The sequence below is a fragment of the Pan troglodytes genome, chromosome 16 (genome assembly GCF_028858775.2).
Source record: "Pan troglodytes isolate AG18354 chromosome 16, NHGRI_mPanTro3-v2.0_pri, whole genome shotgun sequence".
NCBI lineage: Eukaryota > Metazoa > Chordata > Mammalia > Primates > Hominidae > Pan > Pan troglodytes.
Window position 1 is genome coordinate 30,465,027 of NC_072414.2, and position 25,715 is coordinate 30,490,741.

At 41.9% G+C, this 25,715-nt stretch overlaps 1 protein-coding gene across 3 annotated transcripts in view; it reads right to left on the bottom strand.

Moving 5' to 3' along the window:
- The window catches only part of RASGRP1 (RAS guanyl releasing protein 1), a 75,351-nt gene that overhangs the window by 25,225 nt on the left and 24,411 nt on the right, over positions 1–25,715 (bottom strand). For all 3 annotated transcript variants that reach the window (XR_010151348.1, XM_510293.8, XM_016927918.4), the window contains exons 3-6: positions 11,460–11,565; positions 4,471–4,533; positions 3,454–3,585; positions 1,361–1,514 (exon numbers count right to left, since the gene is read on the bottom strand). Coding sequence is in view for 2 of the 3 variants with exons in the window: in XM_510293.8 (XP_510293.2) it covers positions 1,361–1,514; positions 3,454–3,585; positions 4,471–4,533; positions 11,460–11,565 (455 nt within the window). In the remaining variant the exon portion in view is untranslated. The remainder of the gene's footprint in view (positions 1–1,360; positions 1,515–3,453; positions 3,586–4,470; positions 4,534–11,459; positions 11,566–25,715) is intronic.

The following is a 25,715-nucleotide window of genomic DNA, read 5'->3' on the forward strand; positions in this document are numbered from 1 at the left end:
TGCAGAGCTCAGATTTCCTGTGTGATAAATGGCTTTTTTTCAGTGGCTCAGCTCTGACTGCTGTCCTTCCCTGTGATGGGGAGGCACTGCCAAATGGGAACTCCCGAGGCAGAGTCTTTCAGTTTGGATCTGGGGTACTGAGGGGTGCAGAGAATGGAGAGTTAATGCTTGGAGAAGTTATTTCCAAATGGAAGCTGGGAGCTTCCTGGCTGAGTGGCCAAACAGCTGCGTGAAAACAGAAGGGATGTCAATATTATGAATGAAAATGTAAAATAACCTTTGTAACCTGATTTGCAGGTCTCCTTCCAGACACAACTGAGCTCAACAAATTGGTGCTGAGTGACTGAGAGAGGCATGTAGTCCTAGCCCCAGCTTTGACTGTAATCAACTGTGTCGACCTTGTTCAAGTCAGCCCTCTGGGCCTCCATCCCCTCACCAGAATACTGGTCATTTTAATAAATGGACCCAGCAACTAGGTGGTCACTATTTTTAGCACGGAGGTGAAGACTGTATCTGTTGGTAGGGGTAGGGGCTAAGTGGAATAAGGGTTTCATTTCTCAGGAAAGCACATTGGCCAGTGAGGGTCTGTTGGCATCTGACATCTTGACAAGTTCTCTTGCATAGAATTAATATTCTTTGGGATCACATATGGATTGCAGTGAGGAAAGGATGAACCTGTACTCTTTCTGTACCTGATGATCAACTGAAATCTCTCTCCCTTTGACTCTGCTTAGTTGCCCCAGTTGAAAGGTTTTGGGTCAGCACAGCTTATCTCTAGAATCACAGTGACTTCTGGGCCAGCACCACTTCAAGGATTTAGGTATGTTCTGGGCTAGGGCAGTAGAATCTATTTTGGGATTTCCCAGAGCCATTCAAAGCTTACCCCAGAATGAATTCAAACTCTGAGAGGACATATCCTCTCCCCGCCCCCGCACCCCCCCCCCTTTTTTTTTCTGAGGAAGATTTTAAAAAGAGTTGTTGAAGCCTAATGATTATCAGGGGTATGAGGGTAGAATGAGAGAGACAGACACAGAGACAGAGACAGAGAGAGAGAGAGAGAGAGAGTGTGTGTGTGTGTGTGTGTGTGTGTGTGATGTGTGCCCACAGTATGGTAACTTGAGTGAGTGGTGGGATGGTATGGGGCGGGGGCATGGAAGAAGAGAGATGGGAGAAGCACAGGAGTCACAACCAAAGGAATTCAGATGGTACTGATTTTCTCAGACTCTATGATGTCTGGCAGGAAAGCCTGCCACGACTTGAGGGGGCCTCTAAGGTTATGAAGTGGATGGGCTGTTGAATTCTCATCTTATTTTCAGAAATATCCCAGGGAAGATTTTTCTCCTGCCCCTTGCATACGTACCGATATCCTCCGGAAGGACTTGAACTCAAGGTAGGTGAGGTGCTCGGATAGCTCTTCTGGTTCCAGATGGTCAAAGAGCAGGGAGACTTTCCGTTTCTTGCTGGTATTTGATTTTATCCTTTGAGTAAGTTTCCTGGACCAGTCACGGGCATTGCTTTTGTGGGTAAATGTGAAAGGGAGAAGACAGGGAAAAGGAATAAATCGCTTTTTGCAAGTAAATCCATTAACATTTCTCACAAGAATATACAAAACACCATCAGCTAACTTTCCTTGTGAATGCCAAAACAGTGCATTCACAGAGTTTCTCCAAATCAGTTTTTTTCCATGGCAGCCTCCAGGAGGTCTTGCTGGTTTTCAGTGAGCCTTTTAAGTGTGCAGTTGGGTACAGGATAAATGAGTTTACTTTAAGGCAGTGGGAAGGAAGGAGTCTCAGGTATCGGTCAGTTTCCTTGCCTTTGGTCCTGGCTCCTTTGTGTATCCTCTGGTATGTCTGCTTCCTCCATTCTGCTTGTGTGTTCCTTCATTCTTGTGTGAATGATAGGGACTCTCTATCTGGTTGGAAATCCCAAGGCAGTGAAACAGTTTTCATGCCAGAAAGAGAGCTCAAAGAACCACAGCAAGATGTCATAAAGGGAGGGAATCACGCGTAGAAACATATGGTCACTCTTGGCAGAGTTGTGTCATTTTCCTCAAATGTCCTCAGCTACTGAAATGACCAAGGAAGCCTAGCTGACCCTAGAGTGCCCCCGTTATTTTCTTGTAATCAACCCATGCATTTCTTATTCAGTTTCCTTCACTAAACAAGCAAAGGGAAGCGGCCCCATTTTGAAAGAGAGCAGGTTGCCTGTCTTTTCCAAACTGGTATTCCTGGGAACCTAGTCTCTTGATAAAAGGGTTCTGTGGTCAATGAGCTTGGGAAGTGCTATAAATTCTGTAGCCTCTTTGGCCAGTGAGCATATTACACACTCTGAAAAGCACTGCAAAAGAAAAGTTTAACTCATTATTCCTCAATTATATCTGGCCAAGTAATATCCCACAGACTAATAATTCCTACAGAATATAATGTGGAAAATTTTGGTCAAGAAAAGTCAGCTAGGAAATATTGGGAAAAGGAGAGCTGGGGTTGAGAATTGCCCTGGGCTCTAATTTCATCTTTAAAATGAAGAAACTATTACTTTGAATAATCTCTTATCTTTCAAGTTGTGTAATTTTAAGCAGAGAAGTACAGGGAATCCAAACTGATAAACAGACTTATTTGGGGCTCTGGAATGTAATCTTGAAATCATTTCTACGTGGCTACAGTGCATCATGGACAGGACCTCAGAGGCTAGCTGCTGCTCTGTCACTAGTTTAACTAGCTGGACCCTAGATGAGTCACATTCTTGCTGAGCCTCAATTTCCCAGTCAGAAAAATCAGGATGTTGGATGAAATGATCTCTAGAATATATATCAGTTCTAGAATTCTATTTCTTAGGGATTTGTACTATTTCAAAATAAAGCAGCCACACTGTGAAAACCCTGGCATACAAAGCATACATTCCCCTCCCCCTAATTAGGAAAGGCACTCATTTTCCCAGAATGGGTCAGTCTTATAAATAAGAATTCCAAGGAATAATTTAAAACATTCCTGGAATCCCATCCAGCTTTGGAAGTCTAAGTGTCTTTCATAGACATCCATATATGTTATAAGCCTTCTCCTGAATACATTTTTTAGTCCTGTCCCCATTTACAAGTTCAGGTGTGCCTCCTGGCATTAAGCGTGGGTTCGGTCATTTGCACTTTCAGTTTTTCATTATCTGGATTAATTTTAGTCAATATCTTGCTACCTGATTTCTTTTTGACTGGGACTTACTTTTTCTGCTCCTGGATATAAGTCACCTACTGCTTTATCACCATGAGGCCTCTCTGCTTTTCTGTTAAATGCCAAGCCTTCACTTTGGTGAGGCAGTTTGAACCTGTGTATTTGAGGGGCTTCTCAGAGTGGAGAAAGAGAGCAGCAGTCACCGCTGGGGGTCAGAAGCCCAGCAAGCAACTGGGATTATATTACAGGAGGGAGGTGGTTTCGAAAGATGAGTCAAGACCTTGACACTCACATTTGAGTTGTGTCAATCAGGCGGCAGTGTAACTCCTCACCCTTAGCTTTCACCAGTTCCTGAAACTCCTCCATAGTGTCTGTCAAGCTGGCGTCCATTTTAAACATGACCCAGAATTCTGTTATCCAATACCTACAAGGAGGGGGTTAAAAAACACAATCCAAAACTGATACCAAGGACTCACAATTTGTTGGGTTCCAAAAGGAATTTACTGCCACAAAGAGAACTCAGAAAAAGACAAAGTCTGATTCGTCTATTAGTATATTGAAGGAGCTGGGGTGGGAGCAGGGAAGGAAGAAAACCCATCCACTGAAAATCTTCTGTCCCTCCACACAAATGCTGTGGTAGGATAAGGCATAGCATAATCAAAGGAGCCATGACAAAGATACAGGCACAATCATGTGGGTCGGAGATAATTATAAAGGAGAGAACTATAGATAAACCAAATGTCCAAAATGAGACAATCTATTCATAGGTTATGCTTTATCATATTCGAATATTACATGGCTATTAAAAAGAATGTTTACAAAAAGTCTTTAATGACTAGAGAAGATTCTCATGCTATAAAGTTAAGTGAAAACTATAAGATATAAAACCGTATATATATTTTCATCTCAAAAAAATTGACATGAAAACAAGACAAAGGAAATACACCAAAATAGGTAACTGGATATGAGTGATCATTATTATAGTTATATTCTTTTCTACATTTTAAAAAATGTTCTATAATGAGCTATATTACTTGTATAATTAAGAATAAAAATAAAGAAAATAACAGACCTTTAATTATTTCTGTATTCCCTCCTTCATGTCATTTGATACCAAAGACTGAAAAAAGGTTGGTATAAAATAATTAAGCTCAAGTACACCAGAGAAAATTCACTGTTATGAAGGACTACCCTTTTCCATCTGTCCAAAGGTGTTCTAGAGAGGTCAGGAAAGGCAGGGAAAGTCCCTTGCTTCACCTTTCGTTTCACCTTGCTCCACAAAGTCTTGAAATACATAAAGAAACATTACCTTACAAAATAACAGATCTTCAGGCAAAGTCCTGGTGAATTCTTTGCCAAAGCATCCTTATAGGTAGGGCTGTGGTTAAGGGAAATGGAGACCTCTGTTACAGAAACCAAACGACTTTTCATCTTTGGAAGTATTTGCTGAAACTACCTCCCAAAATATTTTTTCTAAGAAATGAAAATGTGATGCTTTATCTTTCTGGCCAAAGGATAAAAACCAACTTGATGTATACAGCTGTATGCATATTATTGCCTAGAAAGGCGATGATGGTAATTTTCTCTCCAGCCCACGTCGACCTGGCTTACGGAAGGAGGCAGCAGCACTGCAGAACTAAGAAATGAATCACGTAAAGAGGTCCTAAGACAGGTAACTTATAAAAAGTGAAGAAGGGGCAAATGACTCCTTGCCTGTGCTCAAAAAGCAGCCCCTATGAAGGAAAAATGAAGCAGAAAAAAAAAGAAAAAACAGCAGCCCCATTTATCTTTTACAATGTTTAACTGATACACATGTATGCAGTGAATTCGAAGAGGAAAAAATACATATTCAGATATGTCATGATAATGAAGAACAATAATATGAAAGTTACAATATATACACCTAGAGGATGTCAGTAGACTGACCTCATAGATTGTAACGGCAAGTCAGATAAACCGTGTGAATAATCGAAAACAAAACTGGAGGTCACCTTAAGGATCCTTTTCATTCTGAGCATTCCAAGAATATGAAAGAATAGCAAGATCTCATCAAGTTCACATGTCTTTAAAGATAAATGGAAAAAAATATTCATCTATTTTAAGAGTCAAAGAGATGAGAACTCCAATGCAGTGATGAGCCCGAATAGGTCCTGCCATTTCCCATCAACAGACTGAGGCATCAGGCTATGTGGGCTGTGTGCCCGCCCGTAAAGGCCATGCCTTGTTTTCCTTCTAAAAGCTGTGCATAATGACTACAATATAGGGTTCAGTGAATTCCAGCTGGGCCCATGAGAGGAATCCAGTGAACAACCCAGCAAACATTTTAATTAACTGGGACAGGACTGGTCTTCCTTCTGTGGGTGTACATATTTTAACCTTTGGAAAATTTAGAGTTAAATAAAGAAAAGCAAAAGAGAGTCAAAGTCATAGTACTGATCTTTTTTGTCAGGAAGGAGATGTGTGCATTTTGAAATTGTATATGCTTGTAATGTTTAAAAGCATATTAGAATGATAGCCTTGCAACTTCAATTTGCAATATATAATTAAGTGCTTTACACTTGTGGTTTTAAACTGAAACCTTATTAAGTTTATGCATAGCTTTGGAACATCTAAGATAATGCTAGCTTTACTGTTTATAAATTTAATCTATTAGAGTTATAAAAAACTATTTAGAATTCAGGGAGGTATCTGAAGCACTTAAAAATTATCTAAGATATAAAATGCAGAACTGTAGTTTAAAATCATTGGGAAAATTTAATTAATATTATTCAAATTAATGAAACATTTTTCAAAGTCCCTTAAAAATGCTTGCTGAAACATGCTAGACTTATGGAAACAGTAAGATTTGCAAGCTAAACTTGAAACCCTAAACAAGAACTATGGTTATAAAATTTGTAATTTTAATAAAATGACTTCTAGTTTTAAAAATTAAAATTTAATACATATACTGCCTATAAAATCTGCCCTTTAGATCAGAGCACCAAAACAAAACAAAAACCCACAAAACCCTACACATCAACAAAGGTAATTGACATAAAAATAAGTGCAGGGAACTGGCAAACTTCATGAAGTAGAAAGTTTTTATGCCTGCCTTTCTTTGGGTGGAAAAGTAGAAGTGAGAATGAGATGGCTTTATGTTTCTTTATGCCACATCACTAAGAAAAGGCATCACTTCAATGCAAAGAGATTCAGGCATAAGGCACATAGATAAATACCTCTCAGATTCTATATTTTTATCATATGTTCGACTTGTTGAAATTTTTATTCTTCCATTTTAAAGGGGAAGGCACAAAAACCACACTTCTGTTTTAAAGCTAAGTAGATACATTAAATCGACATGGTGACTTTTACTGTGTCATTCACCTTCTCCCAGTGGCTCCTTATCCTTCCCTTCAAAAGTATATTCTGACAGTGCACGTTGGCTGCATGTGGCGCAGCATCAGTGTTGTAAATCCAGTCAGTCTACACGTGAGTGCTGAGCCTGGGCGTCATTCAGAGGTCCTTGGAGCCCCTATGCCATGGCAAAGGCTGCCCCCAACAGGGAGCAGGGCACCCTCTTTCTCACTTCATTCAGGAGCTGAAACAAACACCAGCACATGCAGGCTAAATAGTAAGAGGCTCAGGCATCTGCTGATCTTGGTAAACTTCAGTGTTTGCTGGAACCCTCAGACCCCATACCTTTTTCTTTTCTTCATAGCTAGTACTGTGGCTATAAAGTACCAGTACAGTTCTGACTGTACTTTTCAGGCATCTAAACTATTCAAAGCATGTTTTCAAATTTATCCCTCTCTTCTTTTCACAATGGAAATCAGGAGACCATCTGAGCTTATTTAACTAAAAATTCTATTACTTCAGGTCAGAGAACAGGGAAACTAAGCGTAAAGAAAGAAAATAATTTTGCCTTCAATGTTTAACCTGGCTTTCATTACAGGAATATTATTTCATACTCTCAGAATCCCTTTCCCTACCCCAGGTTACATCTTCACCTGAGCAAAGCCCAGATATCACAGGTAAAAGTTCTTGTAAATATAAAAAGTATCCCAATGTTTGCACCCATAGTAATGCAACATTTATTGTGTCCTACTATGAAACAGCCACTAAACTAAGTTCTAGATACAAAGATAAATAAGCCTTGCTCCCTGCCCTTGAAAGACAGAGTCTAGCGGGGGAGACGACACACAAATAGGTAAGTTACAGTGTACGTACTTTTAAAATAAAAAATATATTTATATCTTTCTTAATTTGTAATTCAATCAATTTTTCAGTACCCTTGCAATCTTTTATATTATTAACCAAATTGAAATCACAGCAGCTAGACACAAACATTCTGTACTTTACTTGAAACGGTCATCTATAAAGACCAGAGTACACAGGCACTACATTGCAAAACGGACTGAAGTTTAGGTAGATACATTTATTTAGCTAACAGAATAAAAACACTTCACACTTTCTGTGAGTTTTTCAATGCAGATTACATCCAGGCCAGAGATATGAGAAACGCACTTTGACTTAAGCAGTACAAAACTAAAATCAAAGGAATTAAATAGATTGTCAATCAATAATACTATTTTAAAACATTAGAAGTATTTTTAAAAGGGGAGAAGGGCTGGAAAAGTCTAGAAAAGCTTCCCAGAAGGGTCTTGAAAGAGCTTCTAAACAAAGAGGGTAGAAAGGCTTTTAAGGCACAGGAATGATAAAAGGCCCCATTACATCCAGTATATTGAGAAGTTCAGTGAGGAAGGGAAAGGGTTTCTCAGAGAGCTACGGAATGAAGCAGGAAAAACTCGCTGGGAACAGACTGAGGAGGCCCTTTTGCTGGCAAGCTAAGGAGTTGACATTAACTCCGTAGTCTGCAGAGGCTCAGAAGCAATGGCCTGCCCAATTTGCTTTGTAGGAAAGAATTTCAAGGGTAGCTACCATGAGACGGGGTAGGCGGACCATGTAGATACAAAGACTGGAGTGGGACAGTGGTTCAGGAGAGGGACCACGGAGACATGAACTAAGGCATGGTATGGGAATGGAGAGCAGAGACCAGACAAGAGTCATTTCTGAAGTAGAAACCCTAGGATCAGGTGACAGACTGTAGGAGGTGAAAGCAGGGGAGAAGTCAAGAGTGCTTCTGATGTTACTGGTTTAGGCAAGAATAGATACTAACACTATTAACTGAAATTGACCATGAAAATACAGTCATGTGCTGCATAACATTTTGGTCCATGACGGACCACATATATGACAGTGGTCCCATGAGATTACAATGAAGTTGAAAAATTCCTATTGCCTCATCCTGTCTTCATAATCCTGACCCAATATAGGCCTAGGCTACTGCGTATATTTGTGTCTTAGATTTTGACAACAAAGTTTAAAAAGTAAATAAACATTAAACATTTTAAAACAGAAAAAAGCTTATAGAAGAATATAAAGAAAATATTTTTACACAGCTGTACACTGTGTAGAGTCAAAGTTTTAAAAATTAAGTTTATAACATAAAGTCACAGTAAGCTAAATTATTATTGAAGAAAAATATTTTTTATCAATTTAGTGTAGCCTAAGTATATAGTGTTTATAAAATCTACAGTTATGTACAGTAATGTCCTAGGCCTTCACATTCACTCACCACTCACCCCTGACTACCCAGAGCAACTTCCAGTCCTGCAAGCTCCATTCATGGTAAGTGCCCCCCTATACATATCATTTTTTAATCTTTTATACCATATTTTTACTGTACTTTTTCTATGTTTAGATATACAAATACTTACCATGTGCTACAACCACCTACAGTATTCAGTACAGTAACCTGCTGTACAGGTTTGTAGCCTAGGAGCAACAGGCTGTACCATCTAGCCTAAAGTGTAGCAGGCTATGCCATCTAGGTTTGTGTAAGTACACTCTATGGTGTTCACACAATGACAGAGTCGCCCAATGATGTATTTCTCAGAATGTGTCTTAGGCAAAACAAGGCTGTACTGGTGTCAAAGCAGAATTAATGAGGTAGTGGCTCTGGGTGGGGACAGTGGGCTAATGAATATATTAAAGTCTTAAGTGTTAGCAGGACAAACTGGTATAAACCTAAGAAAAATGGTTTAGGTTAGATGGCTGGGTGCAGTGGCTCATGCCTGTAATCCCAGTACTTTGGGAGGCTGAGGTGGGAGGATGACTTGATGCCAGGAGTTTGAGACCAGACTAGGCAATATAGTGAGACCCCTCTCCCCACACCAATTTCCAAAAAAAAGGGAAAGGTTTAAGTTAGAGAAATCCAGACTTGAAAGTCACCATCAGCACAGAAGAATGGTGGAAACAGTGGTAGAAATTCTGGTGAGAAATCACCCACAGAAAGGAAGCTGAGTAAGAGGAAAACCAGGACATTATACCTATATGTAAGCAGAGTTCAAAGAAGCCTCTAGATGAAAAGCTGGAGAAGGCCCAACCCAAGAGGTAGGAAAGCCAGGAGGGTGTAGTTCCGGGAGCCCTGGAGGGAGAGCTGGGAGGAGAACGGGGTTGTCAGTCATGCCTAATGCTTCTGGGGGTCAATGGAAACAAAGATGAGAAAAAGCCATTGGGCTTTGCAATTAGGAGGTTACTGGTGACATCAGAGGAAAGTTCGAATACTGGGGGCCAACTTAACACAGTTACGAAGTGAGGAGTAGTAAAGAGATTGGAGATAGTGAGTGTAGACTATTTTAAGACGCTTTCACATCAAATTTTTAACCCTAACAATGGAATGATGGGGAGGTAGGGTTAAGAGTTGATTTTTAGATGAGGAGACTTGAATGTGTTTTAGGCTGAGGGGCAGGTGCCATTGAAGAGGTAGAGTTTAAAAGTATAGGAGGGGTGATAGCTGGTGGAGTAAGATTCTGTGAGAAGTACGAGGGACCATGGGAAAGGGAGGGGGGGTCTGCCCCAATATGTAGGCAGCCACTAGTGCACTAAGGGCAGGAACCCCAAGGTACAATTTTCTTTCTTTCTTTCTTTTTTTTTTTTTTGAGACAGAGTCTCACTTCATTGCCCAGGCTGGAGTGCAGTGGTGTGATCTCAGCTCACTGCAACCTCCACTTCCCAGGTTCAAGTGATTCTCCTGCCTCAGCCTCATGAGTAGCTGGAATTACAGGCATATGTCACCACGCCCGGCTAATTTTTCATATTTTTAGTAGAAATGGGGTTTCACCATGTTGGCCAGGCTGGTCTCAAACTCCTGACCTCAAGTGATCTGCCCACTTTGGCCTTCCAAAGTGCTGGGATTACAGATGTGAGTTACTGTGCCCAGACACCCCAGGAACAATTTAGTCCCTAGGCCAACAAATAAGTTTTTAGGGAGGAATATTTAATCACTGACATTGTTTATAATCACTGGTACATGAAATTAATAAAAAGTAGACATTGAGTTGGTTTCATGATGGTTTAAAATTCTCTGCAGAAGAGGCACCCACTTATTACCTGCACCTCTTATTTATGTGCACTTCTCGCAATGCTCCCCCACTTTGTGTGCTACTGGAAAACACCTCCTTTGAGATGAGAGGTAAAGATTCATGAGTAGGTATAGAGAAGGGATTCAGCCCTGATGGTTTTTATTTTTTCTGTGTGCTGTAAGATGAAACGTGGGGAATTAGGAGAGTGGAAAAGTGTTAGAGCAGCTACAAGTCATGACACAGTACCAGGGACCTGCGCCTTGGGTGCTAAACGGTCTCACTCCGCCTACAACTCTTCTTTTGTGGGGGCTGCTGCTTACAGTGTCATCAGTGAGAAAAAGCAAGCAGGAGCTTTCTCCTCCCTACTTGATTCATATCCCATAATAAGATTAAAATCCAGCAGGTTTTGCTTGGCACATAGTCAATCCTCCTGCCTGAAGCAATAAGGCACCAGCAGATTCTCCAGATGCTGTGGCACTGGGAATCTTTCTTCAGAACCTGGAGAAAGTTGAAGAATTGGACAGGAAGGTCAGAAAGAAATTCATCCTTGAGTCATGCTTGCACCTTTGTCAATTTGCACAGGATGAATATCTATTTTGGACACTCTACAGAAAAAATATTTTTTACTATTAAGAGCCTGAAAATTGTGCTTGCATATTGATTTCTTTAACCACCCCCCCCCCAGAGCAATCAGCATCAATAACATTGCCCCACCCAACAGAGGATACACAAACACACCCCCAACACATGCACCCATACCCCTGAAAGGACATATGAACCTATTTGCCACTCAGGGTTATTCCAAACCAATAAAAATAAAAGCATACTTCAAATTTCAAGCTACTTTTTGGGTGGATTCCATTTTGGGATTGCCAGTCACTGAGTTAAAGGATATAGGGTGATAACTTTTTGGAGCAGTTCTGCAGAGGAGATGACAATTCGGTGCATGGTCAGCATGACTTGCAACAGTTGGTTACTTCGACACAGGTTTCCATCTGCATCTGAAAATATAAAGAGCAGCACCTGAGTTAGGCCCTGGAGGGAAATTAGTCACCTGGTAGACACCTGCAAACCCTCTGTGACTCAGGTGCAATCCTTCAGGCACAGTGATTTGTGATTTTCTTCCACTGCCCCTAGCACCGCCCCCCTCTGTTTTTCTCATCCTCCTGCTACATTCTTCCCTTGCAGAATGTCCATTTTGATGCTCATTAACTACCCCTTTTCCTCTCCACAGTGGTAAAATCGGGAAAGGGATAAAATGTGCATCAGCACACTTGAGTCTCACTGAAAGCAGAAGCAGATCCAGGTTTTGTGGGGCCTAGAGTTCATATAACTGGTTGGGGGGTGGGCAGGGAGAGAATTCTCTGGGGTCAGAGTGAGAAAAGTTGGTTTTTAATAGATTGCAGTTAAAATATCTTACCTTTACAAATTTTACAAAAACAAATGACCATATGAATACATTTCTAGGGCCCTCCCATGGTGTTGGAAGGGGCTCATGCAAGTGAGGAGCCCTGAAATATATGCTTCTCTAGTTTTATGGTTAATATGCCTCTGGATGGAAATAAAAGAAGACTATGGGCAAACATTACATTTTAAGATTGCAAGTGGATTACAAGTACTCATGATGATTTGTATTAAAGAACATGGTTAGCTAGGTTTTCTAAATCCCAGCTGGCACCAAATAATAAGATGCATTTATACACTGGCATTGGGTAAAAAGATTCCCCTTGGAGTGGTTTTCAAAATCTTTTCAACATTTATGGCATGAAGTGTTAGGAGCTCTGCTGGTTATTCTCTGCCAGATCTATTCTTTCACCATGAAAAATATCAGCCCACTCACTTGCCAGCTGGCTTCCAGTTGGTTTTAGCCATTGGGAAGCACCAGCAAGAGATTGGGAGTGGAGGGAAGTCAGGATATTTGTTTTTCGTTCCCTCTCTGCATTGACACCACTCCCCTGACAGTGACTACATATCTTTTCCATGAATGATCATGCTGGTTGGTCCTCCCTTCATGGCACCAGCTCTCGTTGGATCTAATACTATTAATCTCCTTTGGCCCCCTGGCCCCAAGGGTGGTAATGACTCCTGAGTGTTGATAGTTTCTGGATACATCTCTTAATTCCACTCTCATCTCTGTAAATAGTCCCTTCATTACAGTGTCTTCATTTATACGAACTGAATTCTGTTCCAGACTGGGAACTTCAATTATTCAAGGCAAGAGTATCAAATGAAAGAATATACATGAATTGTTTTGTCATCTGTATTGCTCTTTAAAATTATATTAAAGGGGTTATCATGTTCACTCTGCTTCAAATGTACCAAATGGTAAGTGAAGGACACAGTGCTTTTGGGCTCAGGATTCAGAAGTCTTGGCTCCTCAAACGATGACCTAAAGTCATATCTCATTGAGAAAATATACGTGGCTGGGCACAGTGGCTCATGCTTGTAATCCCAGTGCTTTGGGAGGTCAAGGTGGGAGGATTGCTTGAGGTCAGGAGTTTGAGGCTGCAGTGAGCTATGATAACACCACTGCACTCTGTCTGGGTGACAGAGCATGAGCCCATCTCAATAATTAAAGTGTATATATTAAAATGTATATATATATGTGTGTGTGTGTGTGTGTATATATATATATACATATACACATATATATATATGTATATGTAAACTGACAGTGTCTTTCATCTTCCCATCCCCAAATCCACCATTTCACTGGTACTCTGTTGCCCTTACCCCCTGCCCTCTCCTGTTAGCATGGAAGGCCAACACTTCACTGTGCTCTGGGTCTCCCCCTTTCTCAAGGACGTTGATCCTGCATTTGTCCATTTTCTCTCCCACAATATCAACTTTTCTCTCTGTGGGTTTATTTCCATTGTCACTGAAATATGCCTCTGCATCTCCAATTCAAAACCAAATAAAACAAAACAGAACCTTAAACTCTCATCCTCTCTAGCTACTTATTTCTCCCTTCCCATTTTTAGCAAAACCTCACTGTTATCAGTTTCTTTTCTCCCATTTACTTTTCAATCATTCCATTATTCCACTAAATCTTTTATTTTCAAAGTTACCAATCAGCTCCACACTGCCAAATCCAATAGTTACTCCTTGATCCTTATCTTACTTTATGACTCAGTAGCATTCAACCCAACACAACCCAAGTTGATGACTCTCTTTCCTGGAACACTTTCTTCTCTTGGCTTCCATAGCATCACACTCTCTCAGCCTCTCTCCCAGGCTCTTCTTCTGTCTCCTCTTTTTCTGCTAAGCTTTTAAATGTCAGCATGCTCTGTGGTTGAGTCCTCCTGCTTTTTCTTTTATTTATTTTTTGACAGTTTTTAAAATTTAAAACTTCTTAAATTTTAAATTAAAAATAAAACACTTTCACTACTATTTTCTAGATGAACTCATTTAGTCCCTTGGCTAAAATACCATCTATATGCTGATGACTGCCCAACTGGTATCTTCAGCCTTCGCTACCCAATTAGTATGTCCAGCAGCCTACCTGGCAAATCCAATTCAACATCTAAGTTCAAACTTAACTCATTCAAACAAAACTCCTGATCTCTCCCTCCCCTGAGTTCATTGTTCCTCGCATCTTCCTCATCTCCAGAAATGGCACCACCAAGCATCCACTCAGTTACCCCAACTAAAAACCTAGCCATTATCCTTTATTTCTCATGTTCCTTCACATCCAATCCATCAGAAAGTCTTGATTCTACCTCCAATATATATCTCAAACCTGTTCATTTCTCTCCATCCTTGGCCTCACCCTAGTTGTAGCCACCATGATGCAATGACTTAATCGACCTCCTTGCTTCCACTCTTGTCCACCTACAATCTGTTCCCTATACAGAAGTCAGGACGAACTCCTAAAACCTATAAATCAAGTCATGCACTTAGTACACTTCAGTGGATTCCATTCCACTTGGAATAAAACGGACTCCTTACTGTGGCCAGAAAAGCACTACATGTCCTGGCCTCTTTAAATATCATCCACTTCATTTCATACCACATTACTCCTCTCCACACCTCTAATTGTACCTCAAACACTCCCAGCTTATTCCTACCTCAGGGCCTTTGCATTTGCTATTTTCTTCAATGTAGTCTTTCTTCCCTTTGAATTACTGATGTCATTTTGGTCTTAGTTTCAATGTCACATCCTCAGAGAAGTCTTTTCTAAACTACCTAAGGTATTCCTTACCCTGCCTGAGTTTTCTCATGGTACTTACCATTATCTGAAGTTATCTGCTTTATTTATTTAATTTTTTATTTTCTAAATCTCCAGTAGAATACAAGTTTCATGAGACTTGGGCCTTGTCCATTTTTTCCACAACTATATTTCCAGGGCCTAGAGTGGTACTGACACATGATTCATTCAACATTTCTTGAGTAAATGAGTGAACTATATCAAATAGGAAACATGTTAACTTTTCACATATATTTAGAAATTGAGTTTGCTTTCGTCATTACCTATTTCATTCGTGAAATGTAATATACACATTTATCTTCTTCCTGGTCACAGTTTGCAAAAGAAATTCAAAGTTACAATTTGGTAAATCATTTTTATAAAGTGTTCATCTAGCTTGGTTATAGTTTTGTAAATCTTTCATTAATTCTTCTAAACTTGTACTCTGTCCAGGTAGGGTTAGTATTACTTTATGTTTTCTGGCCCCACATAATTTCCATAATAATTATTTCTTGCCACAAAAATTCTGCATAACCAACCACCCCAAAACTCAGTGCCTTAAAACAGTAATCACTTACTTTTGCTCAAGTTTCTGTGAGTTGGTTAGAATCAGCTAGTGCAGGCTGGGTGCTGCTGGGGGCCCTAGCCTACATGCCTCCCTGCTTCCTTGGGCCAGTAGGCTAGTGGGGGTAGGTTATCTCATGATGATGGCAGAACACTGAAGAGTAACTGGAAATACCCAGGGCCTCTGAAGCCTAGGTTTGGAGCTGGCATGCTGTTTCTTCTGACTCATTCTGTTGGCCAAAGCAAGTCACACTACTGAATATAAAATCAAAGGGCAGGAACTGCAAAGTCACATGGAACATATCACTGACATAGAGAAGGTAAAAAGTCAGGGGGCAATAATGCCATCAAACCTACCACAATTACAAGGGGTGGCTTTTCAATGCAGCATTTGACAATACAGTCTTTACAATGTACCCTTCCTCACAGGTAGCAGTGTTCATATTCCTGAACACTGTGGTGAAACTACAGTGAAAAGAAGAAACTGTGAAATATACTTGTAGGGTATGCATTAGAATGTTCACATGAACCATGGACAAAAGCCAGCTTATTCAGTATGGATGGCATCTAAAACTTGCCATCTCAACTTTCCTTTATGGCTGGCTAACATCTTCCCATGGATACTCATATGTGAGGAAAAGGGACTTAGACGTGTCCTGGGTGAGATCAAAACTAAGTCACCTATGGAAGGATTCCAGGAACTAAAGGGTTTACCATGAAGAAAACTTGGGGAAGAGATTAAAATTGTCTTCAAATATCTGAAGTGTTCTTTGTGGGAGTTGGTTTAGACTTGTTCTATGGGGCCACAAAAGGCAGCAGCAGAGTAGATGGATAGAAATTATAGGAAATAGGATTGGGCACAACATGTGGCAGAAAATTCTAGCCATTAGCACTGTCTGATGATGGAAGCATTGCCATCACAGAGATATTAAAAAAGAGCCTGAAGAGCAACACTTAATAAGCATTATTGTAATTAGCATAGCAGCTATCATTTATTGAAGCCCTACTAAATACCAGGAGCTGTGCTAAACACTTTAACCATGTTCTAACTCTCAACAACAAGCATTGTTCACAACTCACAGCTGAGGAAATCAAAGCATAGAGAGATTAGGTAATTTGTTCTAGGTCAAAGGGACAATGGGTGGAGGAGCTGGGACCTGGCCCAAGGTCTGTCTGATTCCAGAGCCCCTTCTCTTTCCACTATACCTGGCTGCATGCTGAATCACCATTCGTCAGGATAAGGAATTCAAGAATAAAGTGGGAGCTGAGCTTTACGAACTCTTCCAGTCCTTATGGCTACGAGTCTAAGAAATCTCACTAAGGTCACAGCCACTGCACATTTCGTGAAATAGCTTTTGTACTCTGGTGATTTCTGAAAAACTCTTGTGAACTCTGGTTGATGGATACTAATCTTAAAAATTGCCTTTAAGAACTCAGGGTTCTGTGCTTAAGATTCACAATCATATTCACACTTCACCTTTACCTTGCACTGCTTTTCCACAGAGTTTCAGTGATGTTCCCAAAGTACGGCTTGTTAATCCTCACATGGTCTCTGTGGGAGTGAGTGCTGGCAAATGGTAAGGCTGGCAGAGGATGACTCACTCAGCCAAGGGAGGCAGAGATGTGGTTAGGGAAGGAGCAGACAGAAACACTCTCTCTCTACACCCAGTCCAGAACTCCGAGGTAACTCCTCTCCAGTCCTGGTTCTACTTTTCAACGAGAGAATGGTTCAGTGTAGTCACTTGCCCTCATTCCCACCACCGGCTCTCCCACACATAAGCTCCAGCTCTATACAACCTCATCAGGGATATGTCCCTTCCTGCCCTCATTCCGTACAGCATGCTCTTCTTCCTTTTTGAACAACCTCATCGGGGATATGTCCCTTCCTGCCCTCATTCTGTACAGCATGCTCTTCTTCCTTTTTGAGAGGAAGAGCCTCCCTTTGAAAGACGAGATTTTCAAAGTGGGTGGTCAAGGAAGATCTACCTTCCAGGCTGCTAGATTTTATTTTCATATTTTGAGATAATTGCTGCAAGCTGATTTAAATATTTCAAAGAATAATTCCATTTTGTTTTCATCTTTAGGCTTTTTAAAATGCAGGGTGTCATACTAAAAATTCTAATAAGTAAAATGTGCAATGCATAATAAAATGTGCATATTTTTTCATTACCATCTGCTTCTCCTTACACTTACAGGAAAAGACTTCTTTAAAGGGTTGAAGCCTCAGTGGGGTACACAATGTTGATCTTACATACTCTGCCATTTGACTAGGGGAGTAATGTACGCTGCTAGAGAAGCATATTAATTAAAGACTCATTCAACCTGCAGACCACTTGCTCAAGAAAACAGAAAAACTAAGCGGATTCTGGAGAGTCATCTGTCTCTGGGCCAACAGCCTATTTTCCACTGTTAGACTCAGTGCTGGCATCCCATAGTTTATGAGATCACAATCAGGGTGGAAAAGGCTAGCCATCTTCTACCTCTTCTTTCTATCCAAATGCATTATTCCCTCCTAAAACCATCACAGGTAAGTGGTTGTCTGGCCTCTACTTGGACCCCTCCAATGACAGGATATGGCTTCCTAACTATTCTATATAGCAACTGTTCATTCTACTTCAAGTAGAAATAATTTTTGACACCACTAACCAACATTGATAATGAATCTACCCTATGGAAAGCACTGTCCTAGGTACTAAAGGAGATCTGAAGAACTATATGAAAACTGCTGTTATTGCCTGAAATAAGCTCCTTGCCTCTGAGAGAGAAGACCTGCTCCCTGATGATCAGAGTCTCGTGAGAGAAAACTGGCAAAGGGTGGTGATGCAGACCCTGCTCCTTGCTGATAAGAGGTGGGGGCCAGCTTTCCTACAGTGAAGGCTTGTCTGGGGGATGAGATGGAAATGCCTTGCTGCAAGATGAACATGAAACATGAAAACAAACGTCCAGCACCAGGCAGCAACTCCGGAACAGTCACTTCTTCTCCTTTGTTTTGGTTTCCAAGGAAATCTCTTGATGTGTGAAGGTATTTTGAGTGTACCAGAGACAGATCAGTATATGAAGGATAGGCAAGCTGTCAGCATTGAGGGCCTAACATGAAATAACAGGTGTGCCACAACCAGAGGCCAGAGGGTGGTAATGGGAAAGCTAGGATCAGAAAACCTAGGGGCAAGGTTAGAGCAGAGCCTGTGGTAAGGCTGAGGTTGATAATGGAGGTCAGTATCTCCAGAAACATGGTTAGGCTGGGTCTAGGTTGAACCTGGTAGGTATACACACAGAATTCTAAATAAATAACTATGTGATAAATATTCCAAAGAAATAAAACCTATTTGTCAGCAAGACTATTACATTCATTAAATCCTGTTTGGAGACTGTATAAAAATTGGCAAGCTGAAAATAAGATCAGTAGTTTGTTTTCCGGTCGTTGTTTGTTTAGTTTTTTAGAGCGGACGGCAGCAACTTAGGCAGGAAGTGCATGTGAAGAAACAATGTGGTGATACAAACTTTGAACTTGTATACCGTCTATGACCTGAGCCACTTCATACATATCACCAAGGCCACTTTGGTCTCTGTTAGTCCCCAGCCCCTCAAGACTCAGGGGAGGAGAACAATCGGGAGAAAGCAAGTGATCTGCTAAGGATTAAGTCCTGCTTTTCAGGGAAAGTGAGAATCCATTATGGTTGCCACCAGCAGGATGCTTGCAAGAGTTTAATGTAAAGCTCTCCTGGGAGAGAAGTGAGAGGAACCCTGGTTTGCAGTGTTCACGTATTTGCATGGTGTAAATACTTCCACTATGGCCAGTTTCAAGCTACCAACATGAAGTCACTGAACATGCACCTAGGAAGAGATGCTTGCAGTCAGCTCTCAGGACAGGTGTGGGCCACCTCCAGCATGCACCCACAGCAGCTGCAAGCCTCCTCAAGAGGGCTGGTGCTTGCTGGGCTTCCTTTTGTATTCCTTCCTGTCTGGTTTCCTTGCTCCCCAGGTGTTCCTGAACCCATTCCACTCCTCATCTCACTCCTAATCTCATGCCCTCTGGGCCTTGCCCAATGACTGGACAGTTAATCCAGATCCACAAATTCCTCTGCAGGAGACAAGGACTTCAAGGGTGAATCCTCTCAGAGAAATCCACATTGCAACAGCAGTTTCTTGAAGTGGTTGGTGCTCTAAACCAAGAACAAAAATGTTAATATAAGGTGAGAATTTGGGAGAAGGGAAGCTCAGTTCCTTGTAAAGCTTGTCCTGTTCTTCTTCTTTCTGGGATAACCTGGTATGTCATACCCTGGTCCACATAGGATAGCCTGCCATATAGTTAGACTAGTGTCTATTTCTTGTCATATTATGGTGTCCAGGAATTTATGGAGCTCTGAATATCTCGGTTACAATTGGCTTTTAATTATTTACTTGGAATGGCTGGGGGACACCATAACATGGACAATACACAAGCTTTAAATTAACCCTGACCTGCAATTTCAAACTTTTACGACAGGCCTTTAAGCGGAGTCTTACCAAAGCAGGAGAGGGGCTGGCCAGGCTCAACTCTTCTCTCCCACCCAACTGCTGGGGCAGTGATGACAGCTGGTGCCACAACCAAGGCCACAGACACAGAAGAGGGAAAAATCTGGTTAACCCACCCCCAGACAAAGGTGATTTGTTCTAACCAAGCCTCCCTCAACTCCTGTTGCAGAGAAGCCAACGTGGAAAAGACTTGAAGGAAAAGAACCCGTGCTTCCTCCCTCTGTTCTATTGATATTCACTGTCCTGCTGGGGCCAGAGTAGTAGAGCAGGAAGGAGGAGCAGGCCTTTCAAGTTGCACAGCATCTAGGTACACAGGAACAGACCTGTACAAAATGAGCACATGCCCACACAAACCATCCCTGAAGCAAGCGAGTGGCTGAAGAACCACACTATTCTCTCTGGGTGAGAACACCTGATAATGATATGTTACATTTTTGTGGCACTTAGGTTCAACAAACAGCTTCACCTGTGTTGAACATTTGCATTGTACAGCAGCTCAATGCAGCAGCAGAACCATGAGCTGAAATTTAAAAAATGAGAAAACTGAAGCAACATGCCTCAGCCATGGTGAGTAGAGGAACCTCCACAAGAAGGGCCCTCTCACTCCCAGCCCAAGGCTCTTTCTTTGGCATGTCCTTCTCCTTGGGGCTTAGGAGGTAGGTAGGAATATACTTGGAAGAGCTCTACCATTTTGGCCATCCATGTTACATGGCTAAACCTCTCACCCACACCTCTATTCTTTCTTCCTCCCCAGGAAGCCCTACACCCCCAACAGACCCACCCAGCCCTTCTCACTGGAATTATGGCACATACTTTAAAAATGTCCTTAGAAAGCCTAATCCTTAAACCCACCACTTTTCATGACATCAACACAAGGCAGCTATTATTGGCACCATTTACTCAGAGACTCTGTGAGTCAGTGGCCAGGGGGTGAAAATTCCAGGTCCCCTAAGGGCCCACAGTGCCTGCGCTGGTCCATCTCTCCCTCTTCCCACAGCAGAAGCACTCTCTACTGCCTCAGCCAAACCAGACATCAACAGAAACGCTCCTCCCTGGGCCTGGCTTTCCTTCCAAAGTGTGAAGCTCTATGTAAAGAATGACCTAGATTTTTTGGATGAGCAATTGAAGTCTATAAATGTCTAACCAAGTGCATGAATTGCCTAAAGTGAGAAAGAGCTTTTAGCTGTATTGTCTCTGCTGAGCAAGACAGCTGGCCTTCCTTGGGGATTGCAGTCTCAATCTGGACTTGTCATGTCTGAAGAATCATGAGTCTCAGAAGTCAGGAGGGAAGTTGGTCCTCTTCAGTTCTGGAAATTGGACACAAGTCTGTGGGTGGGGTTTGGGGACTGGGGCTAGGAAATAAACACCAGAGCAGGGAAGAGGTACTGCAAGTCCCGGGCAGACCCAGTGAGCTGACTCTGGGACAACGCTATGACTTCAAACTCTAAGAGCATTTGTTGAAGTCAGTGCCGACTGAATATACCTGGTGGCTACTTCTTCTGGGTCCCATCAAACTCTCTAGGAACAATTGAATTATCTGGCTGGGTAGTTATGCTACAGTTTGATTCTTTGATGAGCTGCCATGCACGCAACCCCATGGCTCATAGACATTGACCATTCCCATGCAGCACTATAGACATGAGCCAGGCAAGGGAAGAAGGAGCAGTGGGGCCCTGTCCTAGCTTCCCAGAGGGACACAGAGAGCTGCCAGCAGCTTGCTGGGAGGAGGGCTGGCAAAGGGCCAGTGGACCCAAAGAAAAAGAAATAAACAAACTGGGAAGAAAATCTGGGTCAGGCTCTTACCTTGCTCACTGGAGCATATTTGTATCACGTCATTCTTATCTATTAAATTCTTGGCCTTTTTTGCATATTTTCAGACATGCCCAATAGGCACGAAGAAGCAACTTGGAGAACTTCCCAAATACTTACACAACAAAATAATATAAGGCCCATCTGAGAATTACTGGTTAGCCATGACCTCAGCCTTCCTCAGACAATTTTTCTCAATGAGTGACTTGGTCCCATCAGACCCACAAGCCTAGATAATAGATAACCTCATTCCAGTGCATGATGGAATTGTGGCAAACAGTGTATGCTGACATAAAATAGAAATCCACTGACCATAGTCTTATTGTAAAATATGCTTTTCACCATAGAAACTGTCCTTTAATTGCTTATAATTCTCTGCAATGAACAGTCTCATACAAAAAAAATCACATCACCATGTAGGGTAAAAAGTAACTGAACAGAGTCTTTTTTGAAATCAGATAGAAATCATTCTGAAAGTTTCCTCACCCCTTCTTTGGTTGTGGTTAGGATTAGATGATGTTTGATTAAATACATAAAAATGCTTAGAAAACTGTGAAGCACTATAACAGTGATGAATTATTCTTATTTCTCTTGCTAGATTTAAGCACTATTTTGTTTTTTTTTTCTTTGTTCTGGCTATTTTTTTTCTTTGTTTGGCTATTCCAGACTGGAACCATGATTTTTTTGTCCCTTAACTATGACCACTACTCAAGGAGTGGCTGTCCACTGTAGTTCATCACTGTGCCAGCGAGACTGGACCCCTCAAGCATGGGGTCCTCCTTGGCAGTTAGTTGGTGGCTGTGTTAGTCCATTCTTGCATTGCTACAAAGAAAATATAATTTATAAAGAAAAGAAATTTAATTGGTTCAAGGTTCTGCAGGCTGAATAGGAAACATAGCAGCATTTGCTTCTGGGAAGCCCTCAGGAAGCTTAACAATCATGGTAGAGGGTGAAAAAGCAGGCACGTCACATGGTGAAAGCAGGAGCAAGAGGGAGAGGGAGGAAGTGCCACACATCTGGCTGGGTAGTTATGCTACAGTTTGATTCTTTGATGAGCTGCCATGCATGCAACCCCATGGCTCATAGACATTAACCATTCCCATGCAGCACTATAGACATGAGCCAGGCAAGGGAAGAAGGAGCAGTGGGGCCCTGTCCTAGCTTCCCAGAGGGACACATATCTCATGAGAACTCACTATCATGGGGACAGTACCAAGAGGAGGGTACTAAACCATTCATGAGAAACCTACCCCCATGATCCAGGCATCTCCCACCAGGCCCCACCTCCAACATTACATTTCAACATGAGATTTGGGCAGGAACAACATCCAAACTATATTAGTAGCCTTCCAAGCTTTCTTTCAATCCTAGGTTTTAAGCGCACTCCCCCAACGCCAGAACCCTCAAGAGTTTACAGAGGTGCTAGAGAGAAGTGAGCAGGAGGACCTGGAGAGCCACTCTGAAAGTGAGAACTGCACCAGTGAGTGAGGAATCTCTTACTATTCAAAGGAAAGAAACTGGTCTCTATTCAGTAGTCAAGAGCTGAATAGGAATGTGCTTCAAGGGGCTGGGCACGGTGGCTCACGCCTGTAATCCCAGCACTTTGGGAGGCTGAGGCAGGCAGATTACCCGAGGTCAGGAGTTCAAGACCAGCCTGGCCAACATGACAAAACCTTGTCTCTACTAAAAATACAAAAATTAGCTGGGTGTGGTGGTGGGCGCCTGTAATCTCAGCTACTCAGGAGGCTGAGGCATGAGAATAGCTTGAACCCGGGAGGCGGAGGTTGCAGTGAGCCAAGATTGCACCACTGCACTCTAGCCTGGGGGATAGAGCAAGACTCTGTCTCCATAAACAAAACGAAACAAAAAAGAATGTGCTTCAGAACATCCTAAGTCATGAATTGATGTGTTGTATCACTGTCCTACAGAAATAGCCAAAATGCAACACTGAAACTAACAATGTTGTTACTTATTGGAAGATGGGGGAGACCAGGAGAAATATTTGAGATTGTTGGAAGAAATGCAGCATCTAACCAGAAGAAATGAACTACATTCAAGGTTTAGCCACCCCCATCTTCTCTTTTTGCTAACATACTTGGAGCACTTCCTGTGTACCAGACACTGTTTCAAGACAGCCTTTACGTATATTAACCCTGTGAGACAGGTGCCATCTGACAGATGAAGAAACTGAGGCAAGGAAGTAAGGTAATTTGTCCAAGTTTACACAGCTAGTAAGTAGTAGACCTGAGATTCAAACCCAGGCTGCCTGGCTCTGGGATGGCCCTGATTGTTTCTGAGCCTCAATTTGCTCTTTGCAGAATGAGAGCTTCATAATGTCTCACGCCTACCCCTCCCAACAGAGAGATAATCCAGAGATGGCACTCAAGATAAGAAAAAAGTGTTAATATCTTTTGAGGAGAACAAGGTTCTGAACTGAGTTCACACCACGGATGTCTGGTTAACTTGTGGGTCCCAAATAGTTAGGGTGCCTGACAGTTGTCACGTAGGCACATGAAACCCTCACCCTGGTGCTGAAGTACTAATAACCTCTATTTATTAGCGTTTTATGAATGACCACTCTCTCCTCACACGTTGTCTCATCTGAGCCTCACAACTCTGAGAGATGGGTATTATTTGCATTATTTTATAGGTGAGGAAACAGTAAGGTGGTATGACTTGCCTAAAGTCACCCATCTTATGAGTGACAGTGCTGTGACTTGAGTTCCAGTCTTCTGAGGTAAACCCTGCCCTTTCCACCAGATACCACTACCTCTCACCCTGACAGCTGTAAAGATAAAAAGCACATAGTCTACCTGGGTATTGAGGGTTTCCAGAGCTGGCCTGCATGCTAAATGAGAATATAATAAATGCCACCATATACTGAGCCATCCACCATGTGCCAGGAGTGAACTAGGCCATGTTACAGACATGCTCTCAATATTTACTACAATTCTGCATGATCGATGTTTTCTCTCTTTCACACATGAAGAAACAGAGTCAAGAGAGGTAAAAATATCTACTCAATGTCCCACAGCTAGGAAGTAGCAAGAAGGGGCTACAAATTATCACCCTGGTTATTTTATCATTATGTTTTAAAGTTATTAATATCTACCACAGTCCTGCATTGCCGTTTTTTTGTTTTTATTTATTTATTTATTATTATTATACTTTAAGTTTTAGGGTACATGTGCACAATGTGCAGGTTAGTTACATTTGTATACATGTGCCATGCTGGTGCGCTGCACCCACTAACTCGTCATCTAGCATTAAGTATATCTCCCAATGCTATCCCTCCCCCCTCCCCCCTCCCCACAACAGTCCCCAGAGTGTGATGTTCCCCTTCCTGTGTCCATGTGTTCTCATTGTTCAATTCCCACCTATGAGTGAGACTATGCGGTGTTTGGTTTTTTGTTCTTGCGACAGTTTACTGAGAATGATTATTTCCAATTTCATCCACGTCCCTACAAAGGACATGAACTCATCTTTGCCGTTTGTTTTTATTTTTATTTTTTGAGACAAGGTCTCACTCTGTTGCCCAGGCCGGAGTGCAGTGGTATAATCATGGCTCACTGCACACTTGACTTCCTGGGCTCAAGTAACCTTCCCACCTCAGCCTCCTAAGTATCTGGGACTATAGGCACACATCACCATGCCCGGCTAATTCTTTTTTATTATTATTATATTTTGTAGAGATGAGGTCCTGCTGTGTTGCCCAGGCTGGTCTTGAACTCCTGGGCTCAAGCGATCCTCCCACCTCGGCCGGCCAAAGTTCTGGGATTATAGGCATGAGTCACTGTGCCCATCCCTGCATTGCCTTTTAAATGGGAATCCTTCAAGAGTAAGTAAAAGGGTTGTGTCTATTTTCTGTCTGTTCCCTACAGTCTCTAGTTCTCTGCTGTACACACTACACTGGGGCCATTTCCTTCATTTAAATCAAAGCATATAAGAACAAACATTGACATTGACTGGCAACTAATGATAAACACAAAACAGTAACTGGGCACTGAATATGAGGAAAGAGTGAAATGCATTTGGAAGAGAGAAGTGGCTAAGGATTTGTATCCCCAGGATCTGCAG